Source organism: Dermacentor andersoni, chromosome 1, assembly GCF_023375885.2.
Source record: "Dermacentor andersoni chromosome 1, qqDerAnde1_hic_scaffold, whole genome shotgun sequence".
Lineage (NCBI taxonomy): Eukaryota > Metazoa > Arthropoda > Arachnida > Ixodida > Ixodidae > Dermacentor > Dermacentor andersoni.
The window spans coordinates 72,545,006-72,564,340 of record NC_092814.1 but is presented as its reverse complement, the minus strand read 5'-3'; the positions used below and the strand labels follow the sequence as shown (position 1 = coordinate 72,564,340).

General features: G+C 49.6%; 1 protein-coding gene across 2 annotated transcripts in view; it reads right to left on the bottom strand.

The window, feature by feature from the left end:
• Positions 1 to 2,601: 2,601 nt before the first annotated feature.
• The window catches only part of LOC126544996 (fibroblast growth factor 17-like), a 103,309-nt gene continuing 86,575 nt past the window's right edge, over positions 2,602 to 19,335 (bottom strand). For both annotated transcript variants that reach the window (XM_055061609.2, XM_055061608.2), the window contains 2 exons: positions 14,929 to 15,029; positions 2,602 to 10,000 (listed from right to left, as the gene is read on the bottom strand). In XM_055061609.2, coding sequence (XP_054917584.1) covers positions 9,728 to 10,000; positions 14,929 to 15,029 — 374 coding nt within the window. In that variant the 3' untranslated portion in view covers positions 2,602 to 9,727. The remainder of the gene's footprint in view (positions 10,001 to 14,928; positions 15,030 to 19,335) is intronic.

Genomic DNA, 19,335 nt, shown 5'->3' with positions numbered 1-19,335 from the left:
GAGTACTTACCGCAGACAATTCATGTCTCAATATACGCCGACGACATTTGCATCTGGGCCTCTGCGGTGACTCGCCCTCAGGTACGGGCTAGGCTTCATCGGGCCGCAACCATGACGGCGTCTTATCTCCGAGAACAAGGCCTCAGTGTGTCTACCGAAAAGTGTGCATTGGTTGGCTTTACGCGTAAACAAATGTCATTGTATCCCGTTTCAATTAATGGTCATGCTGTGTCCTATGTTAAGACGCGCCACTTTCTGGGTGTCATCATTGACCGCAGCCTCTCGTGCTACCCTCACTGCGTCTATCTGAAGAAGTTAGTTGCCATTGCTCAGGTCCTCAAATTTTTCTGCGCGGAAAAACTGGGGTACACCAGTCCATTCTATGTTGCGGCTGTATAGGGTAATGTTTCTCGGACTCCTATGTTATAGTCTACCAGTTTTGTCAAATACATGCAAGGCGAACATTCGCGCTTTAGAGAGCATACAAGGTCAAGCCCTACTCAAGTGTTTAGGGCTGCCTCGGTGCACCTCAGCAGCAGCAACAATTGCCATCGCGAGAGACCATATGATCCAGACATGTAGCTGTCGAATCTCTCAGAGCGCACATTCGCCATCTGTCAAAGTTCCCCGAGCATCACTTAGCCCCCCTATCAGTCGAGAGACCTCAAGCGATCTTTTCAAGAGTGATTAGCGCTCATCAAGAGTGCATACCGTCCTCTTATACACCGGTGTCCAAGCCTTCATCTCCCCTGTGGTGCCTGCGAGAGCGTCAAGTGAATTTCACTATTCCAGGAATTACAAAGAAGGCCAATCATCCATCGCCGGCTATAAGCAACCGACGCTCCTATTACTGCACCGGACATATCATGACTGCACACATATATATGCCGAATTTGATTCAATAGAGATACGAGCCGTCATAGAGGCATTGCGTAATCAAGGATTACAGAAGACATGCGTGAACATCTTGGGAAATATCTACAAAGATTCCACAGCTACCTTGGTTCTCCTGGAAAATATCTACAAAGATTCCACAGCTACCTTGGTTCTCCACAAGGAAAGTAGAAAGTTACTTGTCAAGGAAGGGGTCATGCGAGAAGACACAATCTCCCCAGAAGAGTGTGTTGGGAGGCTAGCAGGAGTGAGCTTAAGTTCCCAAAAGCAATCTCTGTAATGCCATTCACTGCATGCTTAGAAGTATTCACGCTATTAAACGAGGAAGGCTTAAGAGCGAGGATCTACGGCGAAAATCTCAGCAACCTTCGGTTTGCTGATCATGACATTGTCCTGTTCAGCAACACTGGGGACAAATGATTGAGGAATTTAACTGAGAAAGTGTAAGAGTCAGGTTGAAGATTAATATGCGGAAGGTAATATTCAATAGCCTGGCAAGAGAACAAGAATTCAGGATCGCCACTAAGCCTCTAGAATATGTACAGGAGTACGTTTATCTAGGTTATTAACTCATTGGGGACCCTGATCATGAGAGGGAAGTTTACAAACGAATAAAAATGAGTTTGATGGTGGTGGAGGTGGTGGTGGTGGCGTTGCAGCAGGCGGGGTTAGCTTGGCATACATAGCTGGCAATTGTTCCGCCTGAGACTCCTATGAGTGTCACTATGTGTGTGACCAGGTGTCGAAGAGCCCCGTGTGTCACATGAAGGCAATCAGAAGTCGTTGTACTCTCTTTCCGATTGCCGCGGGCCCTCCAAGAAAAACGACGTCTTCAAAGGTCCTGTGCGAAAGACCATTCTTTCAACAGGCTGTCAACTATCGCTTTTTTTTCTGTGTCGAACTGCCGGCATAGCCAAATGAAATGTTCGATGTCACCGATATCGCCACAGAACGCACAGAATGGGGTAGCGCATCGTCCAGTCTTGAATAAGCAAGCCGGGGTATGGGTTCTGATGCGGCACAACAGTGTTGGGTTGGAGTGCATACGGCAGGCATTGCCAAATCCTGACTGGGAGCTTACCCCTGTCGTGGAAAAGAAAAGTGCACAATCATTGCTAAGATATGGAGCAGAAATTTGGAGGTTAACAAAGAAGCTCGAGAAAAGTTAAGGACCGCGCAAAGAGCGATGGAACGAAAAATGTTAGGTGTAATGTTAACAGACACGAAGAGAGCGGTGTGGATCAGAGAGCAAACGGAGATAGCCGATATTCTAGTTGACATTTAAGAGAAAAAAATTGAGCTGAGCAGGCCATGCAACGCGTAGTGTAGATAACCGGTGGACCATTAGAGCTAACGAATGGGTGCCAAAGGAACGAAAGCACAGTCCAGGACGGCAGAAAACTAGGTGGGGTGATGAAATTAGGAAATTTCCATGCGCAAGTTGAAATCAGCTAACGCAAGACGGGGGTTATTGGAGATCGCAGGGAGAGGCCTCCGTTATGCAGTGGACATAAAAATAGGCTGCTGCTGCTGATGATGATGATGGCATCTCAATTTACAGGGGCAATTTAGTTGCGGCCAATAATTTTTAGGCGTCTCGTATATCGAAGCTTCGAATACGCGGTCTTGAGAACGGGGTGACGGGCCCGATCAGCCCGATGGGGCGAGCCCTTTGAGTTATACGAACACACAAGTGAGATGAGACAGTGTGGGCAGATGCACAGATTTATTTCCGAACACATTCAGACATACAACAGCACATACATTAATATGCAGTCTTACATTGAGACTCATCTGCCACAGACATATCTCTCTTATATGGCACGTTTTCAACATAGGAACTTCATACAAGGTGGAACACAAAATACCTCCGCGCTCGGCATTGGCAAACCGCAGCGCTATATGATTTTTTTGTTCATCTACGATAGTGCTGCCACTCATACAGTTCAACAGACAACTTCAAAAGCACACTTCACTGGTCTAGAGGTATGAATGGCCACATAAGCGCGTACACTCGTCCTTTTGGTAAAAATGCCACTTCAGGTGAACCTGAGTTAAAAGGTTCGGGAAAGTAAGAATCGGTTGCCATTTGTTCACTTTCGGTGGGAAGCGAAACATTGCAGGTAAAAAAGAAGAAAGGAAAAGACAGGGTATAGTAGCTTTCCAGTTAAAAACACACCCAGTCATACGTGCAAGCACGTCAGCTTTCTTTCAATCAGGTTTTCTTTCCCTCTTTATATTTACGGCCGCCTTGCGTGTTCGACGCCGCGGATGTAATCAATTATCCTTCGTGACCATAGAAGCTTCTACTGCTCGCGCACACACGAGGCGGGTTCGGAGGCGCGGCATGATGCGTTCCGCCTAAGATATTGATCACGCACACGAAATGATGCGGGTTCTGCGCTCTCCACGCACACGATTCAAATGGAGGGCACTCGGGGGTGCCGTCATCGGTGGTTGTTAATAGGGAAGCTTTCTAACTAGTAGAGCGGCACAACACGGTGTTACGCAATCAGGAACATGGTCGTACAGACGACTTCACTCAGCGCTTATGGGCGTAGCAGGGGTGGAGGGTAAACAAACCGTATCAATGGCTCGATCGTTTTCGAAATGGCAGCTTCCGCGGATCCAAACAACGATGTGTTGGAAAGAGCAGTGACTGTGTTTCCACTGACATCTCCGTTTCGCTTCGGTCAGCGCGTTTTATACACCCAGACTCGTGAGCGCTTGCGGCTGCAGCACCCATGCCCCCTGTCTGCTACAGATCGCGACTGTTTCTACGTGCTACTACCACATCCGGAGCCGCACAACCACCATTCGTCGCCGGCGTTGCAGCGCACGCAGCCGTGTGCCGCGGAAATATGGCAGTGAACTGACGGATGTAGCGGTGGATGCCGAACTTCCAACCAATGCGGTACTTCCTTATTTGAGCCCGTGAAAGAAACTGAGAAAGAGAACGGGAAAGAAAGACGGTGGGCACAGGTGGAACGCTCCGGAGCAACCTGCAAGAGCCGAAGTGCATGCGCGCCATAATCGATTTGAAATGATGCCAACGCTGGGGTGAAGTTTACGGGCAGTGCGAAATTTGTTGGGCACTCGAAATTCATGAAGCGTATAACAGAGCACGGATTCCACTATTCACCCCGACGCTTATATTATGACAAAGCCGTTGAACACGAGAGAAAGGTTAAAAAACATTTAAGGCGTCCAGAGCTCGAAAGGCGCTTCATCACGCTGTTTCTCGAATGTATTCGTGCACCCAGGTGTAACCAGCTAGCGAAAATGACAGATGTGAGCGATAATGTCTTAACGTCATAATGGCTTTATTCCAAGAGTACAGGCGACAGCCATTGGGGGTAGTTAATATAGGGCACGGCGACATAAAAAAAAATAAAATAAAAAATAAAAGAGCAGTTATTCAGTCGCGCCCATGTGTTTCCTAATACTCTAAAGGAGGGTTACATGAAGGGACAAGGCGCCAACAAAATGGCCAAGCTTCGTAAAAAAAAAAAAGAAAGAAAGAAGAACAAAAAAACAAAAACAAATCCTTAATCTACTTTCTGTTCTACAGCTGTGCAGTCTGTCTACTATTTCCACTGACAGCTCAAAATGAAATACGAAAAAAAGAAGAGAGAGAGAGAGAGAGGAAGAACTACGAAACAAGCGTTATATGTTTCGAAAGATAAAAAACTTTAGGGAGAGTTAAATTCTGCATCCAAACAGCGAAGAAGTTGAAGTTTGCACTGCCCCAGAAGGTTATGCGCCTAAATTAAACCCCCCATCCCCCCCCCCCCCTTCGAAAGAAGAAAAAAAAAAGAATAACGAGGAAACTGCGCAAGTAAAACCAGAATTGAAAACTACAAGCTTTTAAATAACGACCGCATTCATTTCGTTTTCTTTTTTTTTAGATTCACGTGAAGCGCCCGATACGGCAAACTCGAGAAGTCTGCTTAAATAAACCGCAGACTGCCGGCTGCCGAGTCGCGCCGACCTAATGCGCTCGAAGGAGCTAATAGCGAGAGGAGCGAGAGTTAGTGAAAAAAAGAAAGGAAAGAAAAGGAAACAAGTGCTATACTGCTCCTCGAGGCCGTTGTTCATATTTACTTTATTCTTTAAAAAAAAAAAAAAAAAGATTTATTAAGTTGACGTCAACGTGGAGTCGAGGTCCTTTCGCGAATGAAGGGAACCGACGCAGCACTAAAATTGCGAGGAAGAGAAGATACAAATAAATCGAGCAGTGTCGGATAACTCAAGTGCGCGAAGCAATTTTAGACCCTGGACATGTAAGTAAATCGCTTGGCTTGTTTGATAATAAGGAGAACGGCGCACATTAACATATCAGGGAGAAAGAGGCAAGAGGAAAAAAAAAAAGAAGGAAGGTACGCGTCCAATACACGAAGTCATGTCTGGCTCCCGGTGAAGAGCACTGTGCTAGGCGGTCACGTCGGAGCTTACGAAGGCAACGCTCACCAGCAGACATTACACGCGCGCGAAGTCGTAATTTAGGCAGCTTCCTGAAATGATTAATGACTGTGGAATGGCGATATCACGAACCAGTGCAGTATCCCTACACGTACTTAAAAGTATATACGTTTTTTTAACACTCGGGCGTCCACAGGATAACAAAATAGGCAAATAGAGTCCGTGCGCAGCGCCTCTCGGGTAGCGGGTGAAAGCTCCACGCGGCGCCCACCTGTGTAACGTTTAGCTTTCAAAATACTTTCGACAAACAAGGCTGCAAGCAACCATAAAGGTGGAGAGCGAATTTGCTTCGGCCTTAAGGTAGTTACCGATGAAAGACTTAAAGCTCCGATGCTGCCAATGTTTGATTTGTGCAGTTTTGACATATTGGGTTCAATTGCCCGTTGGTAATTATGGCCAGCCAATGTGGGCTGGGGAACGACTTAGTTTGGATTCGACGCCGGATTGAGGCTTGCGCTCGCGTGAGGCTTGCGTTTGGAGGCGGGTAGATTCGCCTTTTTTTGCTTGTAGTAGTTTGTTATCTCGTGGTATGTCGTCGGTGCCTCATCCATGGGATCCGAGTCTGAGGGGCACACCTCCCGAACATTGGCTACCCAAAATCACATTCTTTGGGGGTGCGAGGGCTTACCCCCTCCCAGGTCGCTCCTGCCAGCTCCCTCACAACAGACGTGGGAGGAGCTGCTCAGAACGCCGGATGAAAATGTACAAAAAGCCCTCGTTGCCTGGGCCGAAAGGGTCGCTCCTCGTGAGGGGCCATCCTAGGACTCGGGCATGCCAGATAACCGAGCAGAATCTCAATAAAGCTGTTACCACCACCACCGATGCTGCGCGAAGATAGTGGAACGACACGGTAGGCATATGCGGATCGGCGGTGTACAGCGGAACTAGTGGGAACACGGCAGCTGTGAAACGGGACACGTGTGGCACGGCTAGATAAGAGACCAGCACAGCGTCGACGTGTTCATCATCGGCCGCAGTTTAAAGAGGCGCACTGACACAGTAAAAGTAATTAATGTGCGATGGCGCTTTCACGAAAGCAGTCAGGGGCGTGTTGGAATGTGGATGGCACAGACAAGTGCAACGGCGGTTGTATATTTGTTTGGGGAGGTGGGGGGGGGGTTCCTCCCAGCTGTGGAAGCTTGACGATGGCGTTGATTTACCGTCATCTGATGTTTTGCGCGAACACGTTTTCGGGTAGCGACGTGTCAACAGTAGATGATATGTTCAGAGGGGAAAAAAAATATATTTCGCGCATCACGGGTAATTAAGTCCCGCAGCAAACGGTGCACGTACGGGCGAGTAGAAAACTGCGATCTGGGCTTTCAGTTTTTACGAATCCTGCTCTGGTTAGACGGCGCAGGTGCGGTGCTTGCTTTGCTCATCACAGCTTGGGATGGTCTGGAGGGCAGCACATCTTGAATAGCAGAAGGCATACGCACTTTGAGCCGTGACGTCACGTGGTTGGGCCGACAGCCCATACATTTCGATAGGCTACGCAGACTATATGAAACAGAGGTCGTCAATGGGAGCGACGGGGCCATCCCAGTTGACGTCACTGTCAGAGCGAGGAGGCTTGCCGTTATCTAAGAGGCCTTACCTTAAAATGCAGTTGAAAAAAGAAGTGCATAGCAAAGCATAATCAAGAAAACGGTTGTAAAGAAAGAAAGAAAAAGAAAAGGTCGGCAGCAAATTTACGAGCATATGCACTGGCTCCGTCAGTATAAGCAAGCTACCGGCGCAAGAGCATTCTGTGTGTATAAATTGAAACCATCTGGACAAAATTCTGCGGCGATCAAATGAATAGCCGCCATCATAACTTTCTAGCGCCCAAGAAAGACGACGAGAAAAATGTGTTCCTTTTGCGTTTGGACCCGCGTAAGGGACGAACAGGAGGTGCCCGGCAGTTCTTACAGTAACGAGCCCAGCTCAGAGAGTTATGAGCGCGATGCGGTTGAAGTGGATGGCGTACAGTGACATGATGGCACTTTGATACGTTGAGTACACACAGTGCCGCGCTTGCAACTGCAAGGCCGGCTCCTCGTATGGAAAGCTGCAAGCGATGCGTTGTGTTGGCGATCCTGTGATACCGCGAAGTGCGGCGTTTTAAAGAGCATGTTTCAATGCAGCAGCGACGATCCGCGTTATTATTGACGCCCCGTCTGCGAGAAACCCACGGAGGAGAGAAGACGATGAGTAATGACAAGAAGTGACGATGGCGTTCGAGCTAAAATCGGAGGCAGCAAGCCAGAGCGAAACGGTAAAACAAAAAAAAAAAAATTGACAGAATTGAGCTCGGAGCGCAAAAGAAAAGCAATGAACGAGCCGCAGTTGTCGTACTGAATACAAAAAGCTTAATACAAAGCCAATTAAAAGCTGCATATTAAATGCAGAACAACGTTTTTTTTTCGTAAACAAGTAAAATAACGATTAATTATTCAATGGTAGAAGCATTGTCCGCTTGTTCTACATATTTTTTTCCTTCCGTTGGTTGCGTGCACTGTTGAAACAAACTCGGATACGAAATGTGATGTGTAGTGTAAAAAATGTTATTCATAGCAAGCAACAAAGTCTGAAGATGAATTTTGCTACAGTGATTAGAGCAACATCAATAAGAACAAGTCTAACACAATCTTCGTATGAATGAACCAAACTCGAGTTTGGTTACGTATATAGGAATGGCAAAAGAATGTCAGAGACGCGTATGGCCACAAAAATGTTCACATATGGCTTTGATTTGATTAAAAGAAAATGTTCAAGAATGCGAAGAAATAAAGAGCGGCATACAATGAAACAACAACGCTAATAAGAGAGAAAAAAAAATGCAACGTGGTCAAACACAACAACGACAACCTAAAGAAAAGCCAGCAAACTGCTGCGGCAGTATGTCTCTTCCTTCACATACATTTTCTTTTTACAATGTACTCGAAATAAATACTGCGTATGTGTACATATATACAATTCATTAGTATTCTGAAAAGCACCTGAGGTGAAGGGAATGATTGACACCAGCGCGCACGCGGCAACCCTGGAAAACCCGTTGCGGAAAAAAAAAAAATGTGGAACAAAAATTTGGTCGTGAGCTGCACCAAGCAGAACTAAGGCCCCAACGAAGGCGAAACAAGGAAGCGAGAAACCTACCGATGGGCCAGGCGATAGACGTCCTTATGTATAACTACGTGCACGCACACCTCGCTCGAAAACATTGCGAGTTTGCATGTCCCAATCACAGTCGTCCAGTGCACTAATTGTTACTCAGTGGCCAATTCTGGAAATCGTAGAACGACTCTCGTTCCAAGCGCGGACCTAAATCGTTCACGCACGACAAAATGTGAACCCCACGAGAGCGAAACAAGAGGCTCGTGACGAGCCGACAAAGGCCGAGAGGAGACATGTGTGCATCGAAATTGTGCTCTTGACAACGTATGATTGGTGCCGTGTGTAGCGACAACTTCAACACCACAGAATAGGACACGCCAAAAAGGTGCCATTCTCTTTCTTTGTGCAGAACACCCTTCACTAAAATTATAAATAAAAGAAGAGTACGCGTATACCTTGCACTAAATAGCGAGGGGGGGGCTTTCGCTCGCACGAAGTTGTTTGGCCGTCCCTGGAACTCGCGAGCCTCGGGCGAAATTTTTTTTTTGCTTTCATTTCTTCGCTCCGTATTCGCCGTATACAGTATAGAGAACGGGCTCTACGCAAGTGCTGCGACATGTTCGCTCTCTTTGGTGAGGAAGCGACATGCGAAGTGTCAGCGCCGTAGCGACCGCAGCACCTGGTGGAAGTTCACTTTCCCGCCATACGCAGCATTAGTATGCGCGCAGCTCGGGTATGCGCAGGCGTGACTGGGACGACGAGCGCGAGAGTGAAATCGCTCTCGTCTGAAATCGCTCAGAGGGGGCCCGGCGCAAACCTCGTCGTGCGAGCACGCACACAACACGGGAGTTGATCGGGACATGAGAAGACGATGCCACTCGTTCCTCGTTTGCGCACAACGTTCCTACTTGTAACAACGTGGTGGGCCACATCAACTAGGCCGAGGGAGAGCGGAGAGCCGCTCGCTCAGAGGCGAGTGACATCCACGGGATTCGTGCAGCTGCGTTGCACGGCACGCAGCGGACACAGCGCGCGCTTAATTCATCAGCGCCGTAATAATAATAATAATATTAATAATAATAATAAAAAGAAAAAAATGCTAGCAAAAAAAAAAAAGAGAGTCGGACTCAGCACGAAAGGATCGTTGGACACTGAAGGAGGGATGCGTATATACAGGTCGATGATGGTTTGTCCGAGTTCAGGCCGGAGAGAGCGGCGTGGACCAGAAGGGAAACCGTGGCGCGGCCTGCCGGCGTCAGCTCTTGTCGGTTCTCGTCTCGTTGAGCAACTTGAGCCACTCGTCCTGCGGCACCTTGTCGAAAGGCGACAGCGGGCCGTCCTTGCATCGGCGCTTGAGGAACATGAACGGGAACCACCTGCGCGGGCGCACCTTGCGGCCCCGCATCGGCTTGCCCGTGCTGTTGAAGCCGATGTACCAGTTGTCGTTGTACACCGACTGGAAGGTGGAGTAGTTGTCCCGCATGATCTCGCGGAACTCGCACAGGCTCTTGCGCCGGCTGCGCCGCCTCTGCGGAAAGGAGAAAAAGACACGCGTCAGCATGCAGCCGCCAAAAGTGGTGTCACGCCGCACGGTGTGCGAAACGCTTACCAACGATTCATTCAAGCACTGTCGGTCGGTCCTGCGCCTCACAACATACTTTTTTTTTTCTTCCCGTTCAGCGATTGGCGCGAGAGATTCGGGTGGGTATGCTTGTTGTCACGTGAGCGGGAAGCGTAGTGCAGGCATGCTAATATGGCACTGTCCAAATGGAAGTTCTCCTGAAACGTGCTAGCCGTTACGCTTACGTGGCTTGATTAAAGAAAGGTATTGAACTGTTTTATTCTTTCTTTCGAGAATAGAATACAGTAAATTCTCGCATATGATATTGAGGCCAGTATAACACGACGGGCAATTCCTGGGCCGCAAAGTTACAAAAATGGTCTCCAATCCACGCTGTGAAGGTGGTTGGACAGCGAAGCTGTAAACGACGGCTAGAACGAGTACCCATTGCGACGTAGGTGGAAATTATTCAGGTGGCGACATTCACATGCACTTTGCCTAATTATTAGCCTAGAACATTCCGACGGCCTGCGACTCGGCCTGCAGCGCTACTTCGTGCACCTACGAAGAGTGGACCAGAAAGAAGAAAAATTCGCCGCGCCTCGTATGCACGCTGCTCCACAGGAGTCCTCACTATACGTGGCCTCCCCCTATAGCACTGTCACAAAACAAATCAGCTGCCAGGCGGGTTCTTCTTCTACGTACGAAAGTGTAGTTACGTCGCTCCCTGCTTCGTATGATACCGTCAAACTGCCGTCGCCGCTGCCAGCTTGCGTAGCAGTAATCCTAACCGGTAATCGTATGCGGGAAGCGCTACGTGCTTTGCACTGCATGCATGCGCAGGAGCGCCTTATCATCAGTTATGTGGATGAGATGCTTGTTTCGAGCTTGTTCTTCATTGAAATGTACCTTGTTCTGTATGTTGCATGCGTGATTCCACAGAATGCATGCACCGTTCGCTTCACTTTGTTGAGTGCTTGTAGCCTCTGAGTAGCAGGCTAGAGCACCTTAGCTCAGGCCGACCTCTCTGCCTTCTTTCACTTAAGTTATCTCTCTATCTGTAGCCTCTGCCTTACGGGGGTATGAGCCATTGCATATGGGGGTATGAGCCATGGATGATGATAGTTTTCTGTCGACGTTGCGCCACGAAGAAATCCCGAAATCCTAGCCACGTACAGCTTCGCTGTAAAAATATTGCCATGGGGCAACAAGCTAACTGACTGACTGAGGAAGGCGTCAGCCCAGCGGCGACGACAATGCACAAATTAGGGAAGCCATTGGGCACCTTTTGTCTCCTTAAATGTATTCTGTTATAGTTAATCACTCGTGGTCTAAGCCACAGTATATATCATGCGTGTTATAATACGATAATAAGATTTGTTTTTGGTCGCATGTTTCCAAAGAACACTTCAAACCCTAAAGGCTTTGTTTAGTACCCGAATATAATGCAAGTAAATATGATGTGCCTGAATCCGGAACAAGTTATAATGCGATGGGTCTTGCAGTACAACTTCTTCCACTAACAGGCGTATTCTTGATGCTATGCCAAGGAAACGTTGCTGGCGACGCCTGTGGGGATGCTGCACGTGTGCGCACAACCCGGGTTAGGAAATCGATGCACTTTCTCTTTCAAAAGGGACCCAAATGGGGGTCGTGGCACAACTCAAAGAGAACAAGTTATGTGAATTCGGCGCTCATCCAAGTGCGAGTAATTGGACTTCATTCTCCTCGCTACCCGCACGTTTTCTCTATTCGCATACCGTCACCGGCATTATCGGGTGAAAAGGAGCGTGAAGGGGGTGGGGTGGGGGGAAGAAAAAGGCTAGTGGTAGTAATGCTTCGGAAGTTTGGCAAAGGATATCAGCGGTGGCGTTGCTATAGGTGTGTGGCGTAGGAGAAACGACCGCAGGGCGAATAAAAAGAGAGAAGAGAGGGAGAGAAGCTGGCGATCACAGGAGGCACCCTGGCATCAGGACCGAAAAGAAAGTAAAGAAAACAGAAGAGCAAGAACCAGGGTAGCGGGGAAAATATCGGCAAAGAGGGACGATTCTCATCGCGGCGGACATGCGTGAGCAGCGGCGGAGAAAACGCGGATGCGAAGCGCGAAACTGCCTCAAATAGCGCCGCATTTATCTTTTCGGCCGGAGCGCGCACGTCACCCGACTGCGGCGTGAGGCGCGCGCGGCTAACCACAGTGAAGCCGCGGCCCCGCCGGGAGCGACGCCACGGATCGGGCGGTGGTTTCTCAGCTGGCGGAGCTTGTGTTTGCTTGGCTGTCGGCCGATATCGCGCGGTACTAGCGGCGGCGCCAAATAAGCAGCCAACCAAACGCAATCTGCGGCACGGAACTCGCTGGGTTCCCGGAGGGCCTCCGAAGGAGAAGGGCGGCGCCAAGAGAGATGCAAAAAGTGCAGAGAGCGCAGGTTATACTGGCGAGGAGAATGAAATGTTGTCGAAACACGCCGGGAGGAGGACGAGGTGGAAGGAGGAGGAGGAGGTGGAAGAAAAAGAAATGGAAGAGCACGTTTTCTTTTCTTTTTTTCTACGTGGCGTTTGAAAGTCGAGCGCTCAGTGAAAAACAAGAATCTTCGCACGGGGATCACGTTCGTGGCGCAACATAAAAATGCGTATACTATATAAGCGAGGGGAATAAAAAAAATGAGATCGGGGATACGTGAACAGCCAATAAATTTTTTCACGACTATAGGTGCTCCTAAAGCCAGCAAGGTGACGATAGGGCGTTTTGTTAATTCCGCTCTTAAGAACAGCACAAAAAAAAAAAGCTGGGCTATAGAAAAAGGCAGGTCGACAGGGTTCGCGCCTCTGCGGCTTGTCCTATATGCCCCAAGTGTGCTTTTCTCCGAACTTGGCCCACTCCTCTTTTAGGCCACATGATTCTCCAATTACTTCTACGTTGTGCTAGCTTCCTTGAAACAACGTTCCCTCGTCCAGTCCTGCCATCTGTGCTCTCATTATGTTCCTCGCTAACGTCGCTATATTGTGGCCAAGAGAAAGTCGCATGCGGCTTTAGCGTCAGCGCGGCGGTGGACAAGCGTGTTTGCCGATGATTTCTTTCCAATGCACTCAGTCTTTCTTGATAAAAGAACATGTGTGGTTGCAATAATCGCTGGATTTCGAAATCTGTATCAAGCTTTATTTGCGTTTAACGTTCTAAGTGTGGTAGGTACCAGACAAGTGCGTACCTAAAGCGTTCGAGCTTTCCCTCAGAAGCCATGGCGAATACAGCTGGAACTTGAGAAAGCATTGCAGCAGCAACATCTCGGACCGCTGTTACCAGATTCAACGGCTTGCTCCATCATGCAGCAACGAATTTTCACGAGAGAGAGAGAGAGAGAGATGGAGTGTGGCCTCTTAATAGTAATAACAATAAAAACTGGAGAATTCCGTCTGTCGACCTCCCGAGCACGCTTATACAGTATTTTGAAAATTAAGTTGGTTGTTTTACTCCTCAACGGGTATAGCAACAAGTCGTCGGATCTAGACACAAGCCTCCCGATATGCCGCTTGTCTGGCTTGTAGTTCATCGTTCAAAACGTAGCGATATATCCGCGTGGAATGTAACTTAGATAGTAAACACCAGATGGAGCGGTGTGCGGATAAGCATTGAGTTTCCTACAAAAATTACTATAGAGGAAGCTTTCTTGGCGCTAGTGTCTACAAGAGCTGCAATCGATACGTTCAGCCCAGCATGGGAATCATGGGAAATGCATGGATTTGCCTGAACGCCGTCCTTCTGACATCGAACGGCTTTATGAATTTCCGAACTGATCATTTTGAACAACATATTGCGTTATAAATGCCACAATTCGCAGGTGTTTATGCATGTGCGCAGAATCTTACTGTCTTCTACATTAAGTAAAATATATACTGCTTCGAAATTTTGGCAAATAAGGGCAGATAAAGCGTAGTAAATAGAGCGAATATCAAACAAACACATGTAGAGTCCATCATTACCATGGCAGTTCCCTCTAGCAATTTTAGTTGGAAACTATGCGGATAAACGAGCGCAAACGGAAGCGGTCCGTCCGATTGTCCTGAGCTATGTCACCTGCTCTTTTGCATATTCCTGCCTCATCTCGTTCCTGTGTGTCAAATACTGCCTGCGGATAATATATTGCACCTCAAATACTGCTTGAATGAAGCACGTTCAAGCAGAGACTGAGTTGCGTACGCGCGGCTGTCAGCAAAACGAGGGGATGCTCTCGCGATGGTGCCTGTCCACCCGGAGGGACGGCACTGGGAACGCACCACCCATGAGTGGCGAAGTGACACGCAAGAGTAACGGCCCACTTTCCAAGAAGCCCACGTGCCCGCCGCTCCCCTGCACACCACCGGAACTAGGCGCGCGCAAGCACAAAGCGGCCACAGGGACAGTGCCGCCGAGGAAATCTGCGGGCACTGCGCAGCCATTACAGGTAGCTACCGTGAAACTCGTTCGGCGCGCGCGCACGCACTCGCGCGGTGGCCTTAACGAAGACGTCGTCCCCTTCGATTTCGCAAATTGCCGCCTGCTGCCCTCTCCTCCGGCCGTTCGTTTTCCAACAATGAGCTCACGATGGCGCCCCCATGAGTCTGGCATTTCTGCCGGCGGAAACGCGCTGCCTCCGCGCCATGGGATACGGGAAAAGATGCGGCAGTAAATCTACGCATTTCTTTCTCTTCCTTTTTTTTTCCCCCACAGGGAGGCCGCGGTGACGAAGCCGACGTCGTTTGTTACGGCGTAAGTGGCGCCCAGCGCTCGAGTGCCTTGGGGGCCGGCCAGCAGGGTTGACCTAGGCCAAGTATTTAGCCTAATAGCGGCGCCTTAATGAGCCCTAATGAAGGGGGCGGGCTCGGCGAGATGTCTTAATAGAGCCCCGAGTGACAGGTCTTACCTTGTTGACGAGCCTGCCGCCCTTGTTGAAACATAGGAAGGTGCCGTTGGAATGAATGGTGAGCTTGGAACCCATGCCGACCGACGACAGCACCAGTTTGCCTGCACGAGAGAAGGGACAGCAGACGTTGGACGGACGCCGCAATTCTGCAGCGGGCAATTACAAACCGGCTGCCGCTTTGATTCCGAGAGGGCCCACAGGAGCTCTGGCTCCGCGCCCGTAAAATATACCCACGTGCCCGCGAGAATTCCTAATCGCCGTCGGCTGCGCCGAAGCGCGGTGTGATGCAGAGATGGCGGCTTACAGCGCGACTTTGTCGCAATGTCTACGCTTCGCGACGGTTGTTGCGACGCTCGCATGCCGCGGCAACATGCAAATTGGGTGCCGGCGAGGATGCGCCGGTCTACACATGCATATGGACGCCGCGCGGTAGCACGCCATCTTCCATTAGGATTCCGGGAGCTCCATTATGCGCGCATACATGAAACATTATTATTGACGCCATACATGCTAGAAAAGCACGGGGTTGATTAAGTCCGGTTCAGCAAACCAAACAAACTCCTATCCATCATGCAAAGCTGGCTGCAGACTGCAGCTTGGGAAGTGCTTTCAGCCCAGAGAAACTGCACGCGCTCGTCACGCGTTAACTTATAGGCGCTATTTCAGCGCTGTTTGTTCTTTACGCAATCGCTCGAACGATTTCCAGTGCTTGAGCGGCCCCGGTCGCCTCGCCGCAAGAACACGAGGTGAAAGAGCGGACGTATAGGCTGGTGTAACGAGGAAATCCCATGGATGGAGCCTGGCGCGCTTCGCAAACAAGCCCGACGAAAGGCAAACAGCTAGCCCGCACGCGTGCATTGAGGCTTGTTTTCGTCAAGTTGGGCCTTCACGCTCCATATTATCTTCGGCTCTGTTTTTGTCAGCGTCGGTGAGAAAGCAGACACGGCCGTTTTTTTTTTTTTTTTTTTTCTGAGTATGGGGCAGCTGCCTAGAGATGTGCTCGGTTCTGAGCCCATTACATGCGTCTGCTCTTGCGGCCTATACTGCGCCGTTGCTTGCACTGACTTCTCTCCAGTAAAGCACGTCTCCGTTTCAAATAAGTAAGCGTGCAATTTCGTAGTGCATGCTTTTAGGAGCGACATTCCGCAAAAATTTATGGCAATGCAGTACTCGCTGCACATCTGCGACGTACAAACGCTGCACATAGCTTGCGATCATGTCATGTGCTTGTATGAATATATGATGGTTCAGCTGTATATGGACTGTGTACAATATCGTTGACGCGCACTGGACGTATCACTAGCACTCATTGTAAAATTGCAATAACCTCATTTCGCTCTCTTTCTTTCCCTGTCCCTTCGCTTCCGCATACGGCCCTGTGGTGTAGACAGAAATATGGTCTCCCGGCCGACCTCTCCGCGTTCCCTGTCAGTAAATCATCTCTACCATGAATGGGAATAACGAAAACTCTCACTGTTGTTTAAATCTGATACTAAAAAAGAAAACACTAATATTTTTTGTTTATTTCATGCATCGTAACTAATGCTGTCGTTATCTGTTTAGATACTGCGTGTGACGTCAGCGCCACCAAAGTTAGAGCATCGGCAGTAATGAGATCTCAGCTCAAACGCCACACATCCCAAAGCAAGCGTCACTGCCCGCTCAGTCAGTGCCGAAGAAGGACTCCCATTCAGATGGGCAAGATTAGCTCATAAGCTGTATTTGATCGTATAAGCGCCGTTCGCATTGGGAACGACTGCCGAACGATTACAAATATCTGAATGGGTGCTAACGCATACAGAGACACATAAGAAAGAGGGAGAGAAAACGTATAGCCACGCCACACAAGCTCATATGTGCACGCATACACAGTCACATACATATGCACATGAATACGCACACACAGTTAATCCAGACACGCAAGTTATCCGGTGGCTCGGCGGCTGTGGCGTTCTGCTGCAGCGCGCACGAGGTCGCGAGCGCGGCGCTTGACCGCGGCGGCCGCATAGCGATGAGGGCATAATACAAGAAACGCTCGTGTAGTAACATTTCAGCGACGTGCCGTGCGATGGCACCGGGACACCCTTGCGGCCGACGGTGGGATTCAGGTCCTCGAGTCGGTGCAGAGGACCCCAAGTAAATGCGGCAGCTTGTACCTCTGTCTAGCAACCACACGCAAAGCAGCCGAACGAGAACACGGGTATAGCTGCTATATAAAACCGCTGAAGGGGAGATGCCCGCAGCCAAACGCCATTACGACTGCAGCGAGCTCGTGGAAGCACGGAAGATATGCTGACGGCAGTAATACAGCGCTAATCTCGTTTAACAGCCCCGCGAGGATCATGGTGAACCGCGCGCCCTGGCGGGCTGCCACAGTTAGCTAAGTTCCTCAGCGGCAAGGCAGAGTTATGTGCTCCGTGTGCAACGGGGCCTGCGTGATTGCAAGCGCCCGCTGGCCCCGTCGCAGCGGTCTCGACCTTTTCCACGTAACCTTCTGTAAATGTTGCAAGCCCGACGTATCTCGTCAGGAGGAAGAAGCCAGCATGAGCTTCAGCGGCATATATACATATGTGTGTGTGTGTGGCCCGACGTTGGCTCAAGACTAACGCGCAACGAGCAACGCGAACGAGGCTGGAAATACCGAGTTATCACTGCGGGCCAGATATCGCACCAATAAACAACTCGCAGCGGCTACCCACATAGTATGGTTTTGCCGCCGAAACGATATATTTTTTTCTTCTTTTCCCCGCATTCAAAAACAGAAAGGCAATTTGTAGGTCAGAGTCGCGGCGTACAAGTTCAAGTGCATCCATCTCTCGTCTCTCTCTCTCTCTCTCTGTGCACGTAAAGCGGCCCGTGGGTACGACTTTCTGCAGGGCATATACGGACGTAACAAAAGATGCGCGAGAGATTAGGAATTCCGCGTTAATAGGCGGGCTATTGTCGAAGACCGAGCACATATAGAACACGTGCCGTCTCAATATCGTCTTTAGCGCTTTCTCTCTTTTTCCACGCACAGCCGACACCTCCGCTGAGTCGGAGCGTGCACAACGAGCGCCGCCTGGCGTTCTTCGCCGCTGACAAGCTTGATTGAGATGATAGGTTTTTAAGAGAGGGCGAATTCAAACAGGTCGTAAAGACGTTGATAAAGCACCGGGAAGGAACGATTATTCACGCCCGCGTTGCCGGCTTCTGTATATACTTGTCTGGCAGTTTCTGGTGCACGCGACAGAAAAAAAGTATATATATATATATATATATATATATATATATATATATATATATATATATATATATATGTATAGGCGGACAAGGACGAAGGCCAAACATGGCGCCTGCCATGACGGTTCGCTTCGCGAAAAATAAAAGGAGCGTTGCAGAACGATGCCGCTATGCCTGATTCCGCAGCCTGACAGGCTCCTGTCTCCCACATCGAGCGATACGAACACCGGCATGCAAGCGCGAGGGGCCTTGCCTTGGACAGGGCGGTCGCAGCGAACAGGTCAAGGGCGGCACGCAGCGCGAGGCATGCAGCGGCCGCGAATATATTTGACAGATAGGCCCTAAAGTACATGCCAGATATGTTTACAGCGCGCTCGTTCATTTTGCGCGTGAGCGATAACATTTGCAGCTGGAGCAGTTGATATGCATTCGTGCAGCGCTTGTCGCCTTCTTGTCATTTTCACGCACAATATATGTGCTCAATGTTTCAATAAGAAACCTCGGAAGGAAGGCGCAAACTAATTTTCTGCCGCCACAAATTCAGCGCATTCTTTCGCGGTACACGCGCGCAAGCTCCTCATCGTGTGGCGAAAACCAATGCCCGAGGTTAAAATCTTGACGCCGAGTTAGGGGCAGGGCCTCGGTATAGGGGAAAACTCGTCTGGAAGCTGGCAAAATCTTCAGAGTGGTGCTATAGAGAGGCACGGCGGCTGTGTCCGTAATGTACGCGTGTGCAGTTGTTGCCCAGACGCACTCCTCAGCGCCAATTTCGTGTAGCAGCACTTGGTGGGGCAATGCGCTCGCTTTAAACTGCGCACAAGGTCAGCGCGACCTCGACAGACTGCGCACTATGCCACAACATCATACTAAGCCTTTTCCCGTTTGGCGAACACAATGAGGGACTGGAGAGGCGTTCTTTTACGGCTTTATTTTTTTATTATTTTTAAATCCCGGGCGGCGGTACTCTTGAGCAAGGCTCGCGTTCGGAACACGAGTGGCACGCGTCTGCCAAACTTCCTGCGCGGCACGTGCGAATCGCAAGCCCTCCACGCACACGAGAGCACCTTTGACTCGGCGCACTCGTACGCCTGGCTGCGTAACCGAATCGGGTGTCAGCGAGCGGGCGCGTGAGCTTTTTTGCCACGACCCCCCGTGCCGTCTGTGTGCGGTGTCGCAACGACAGCT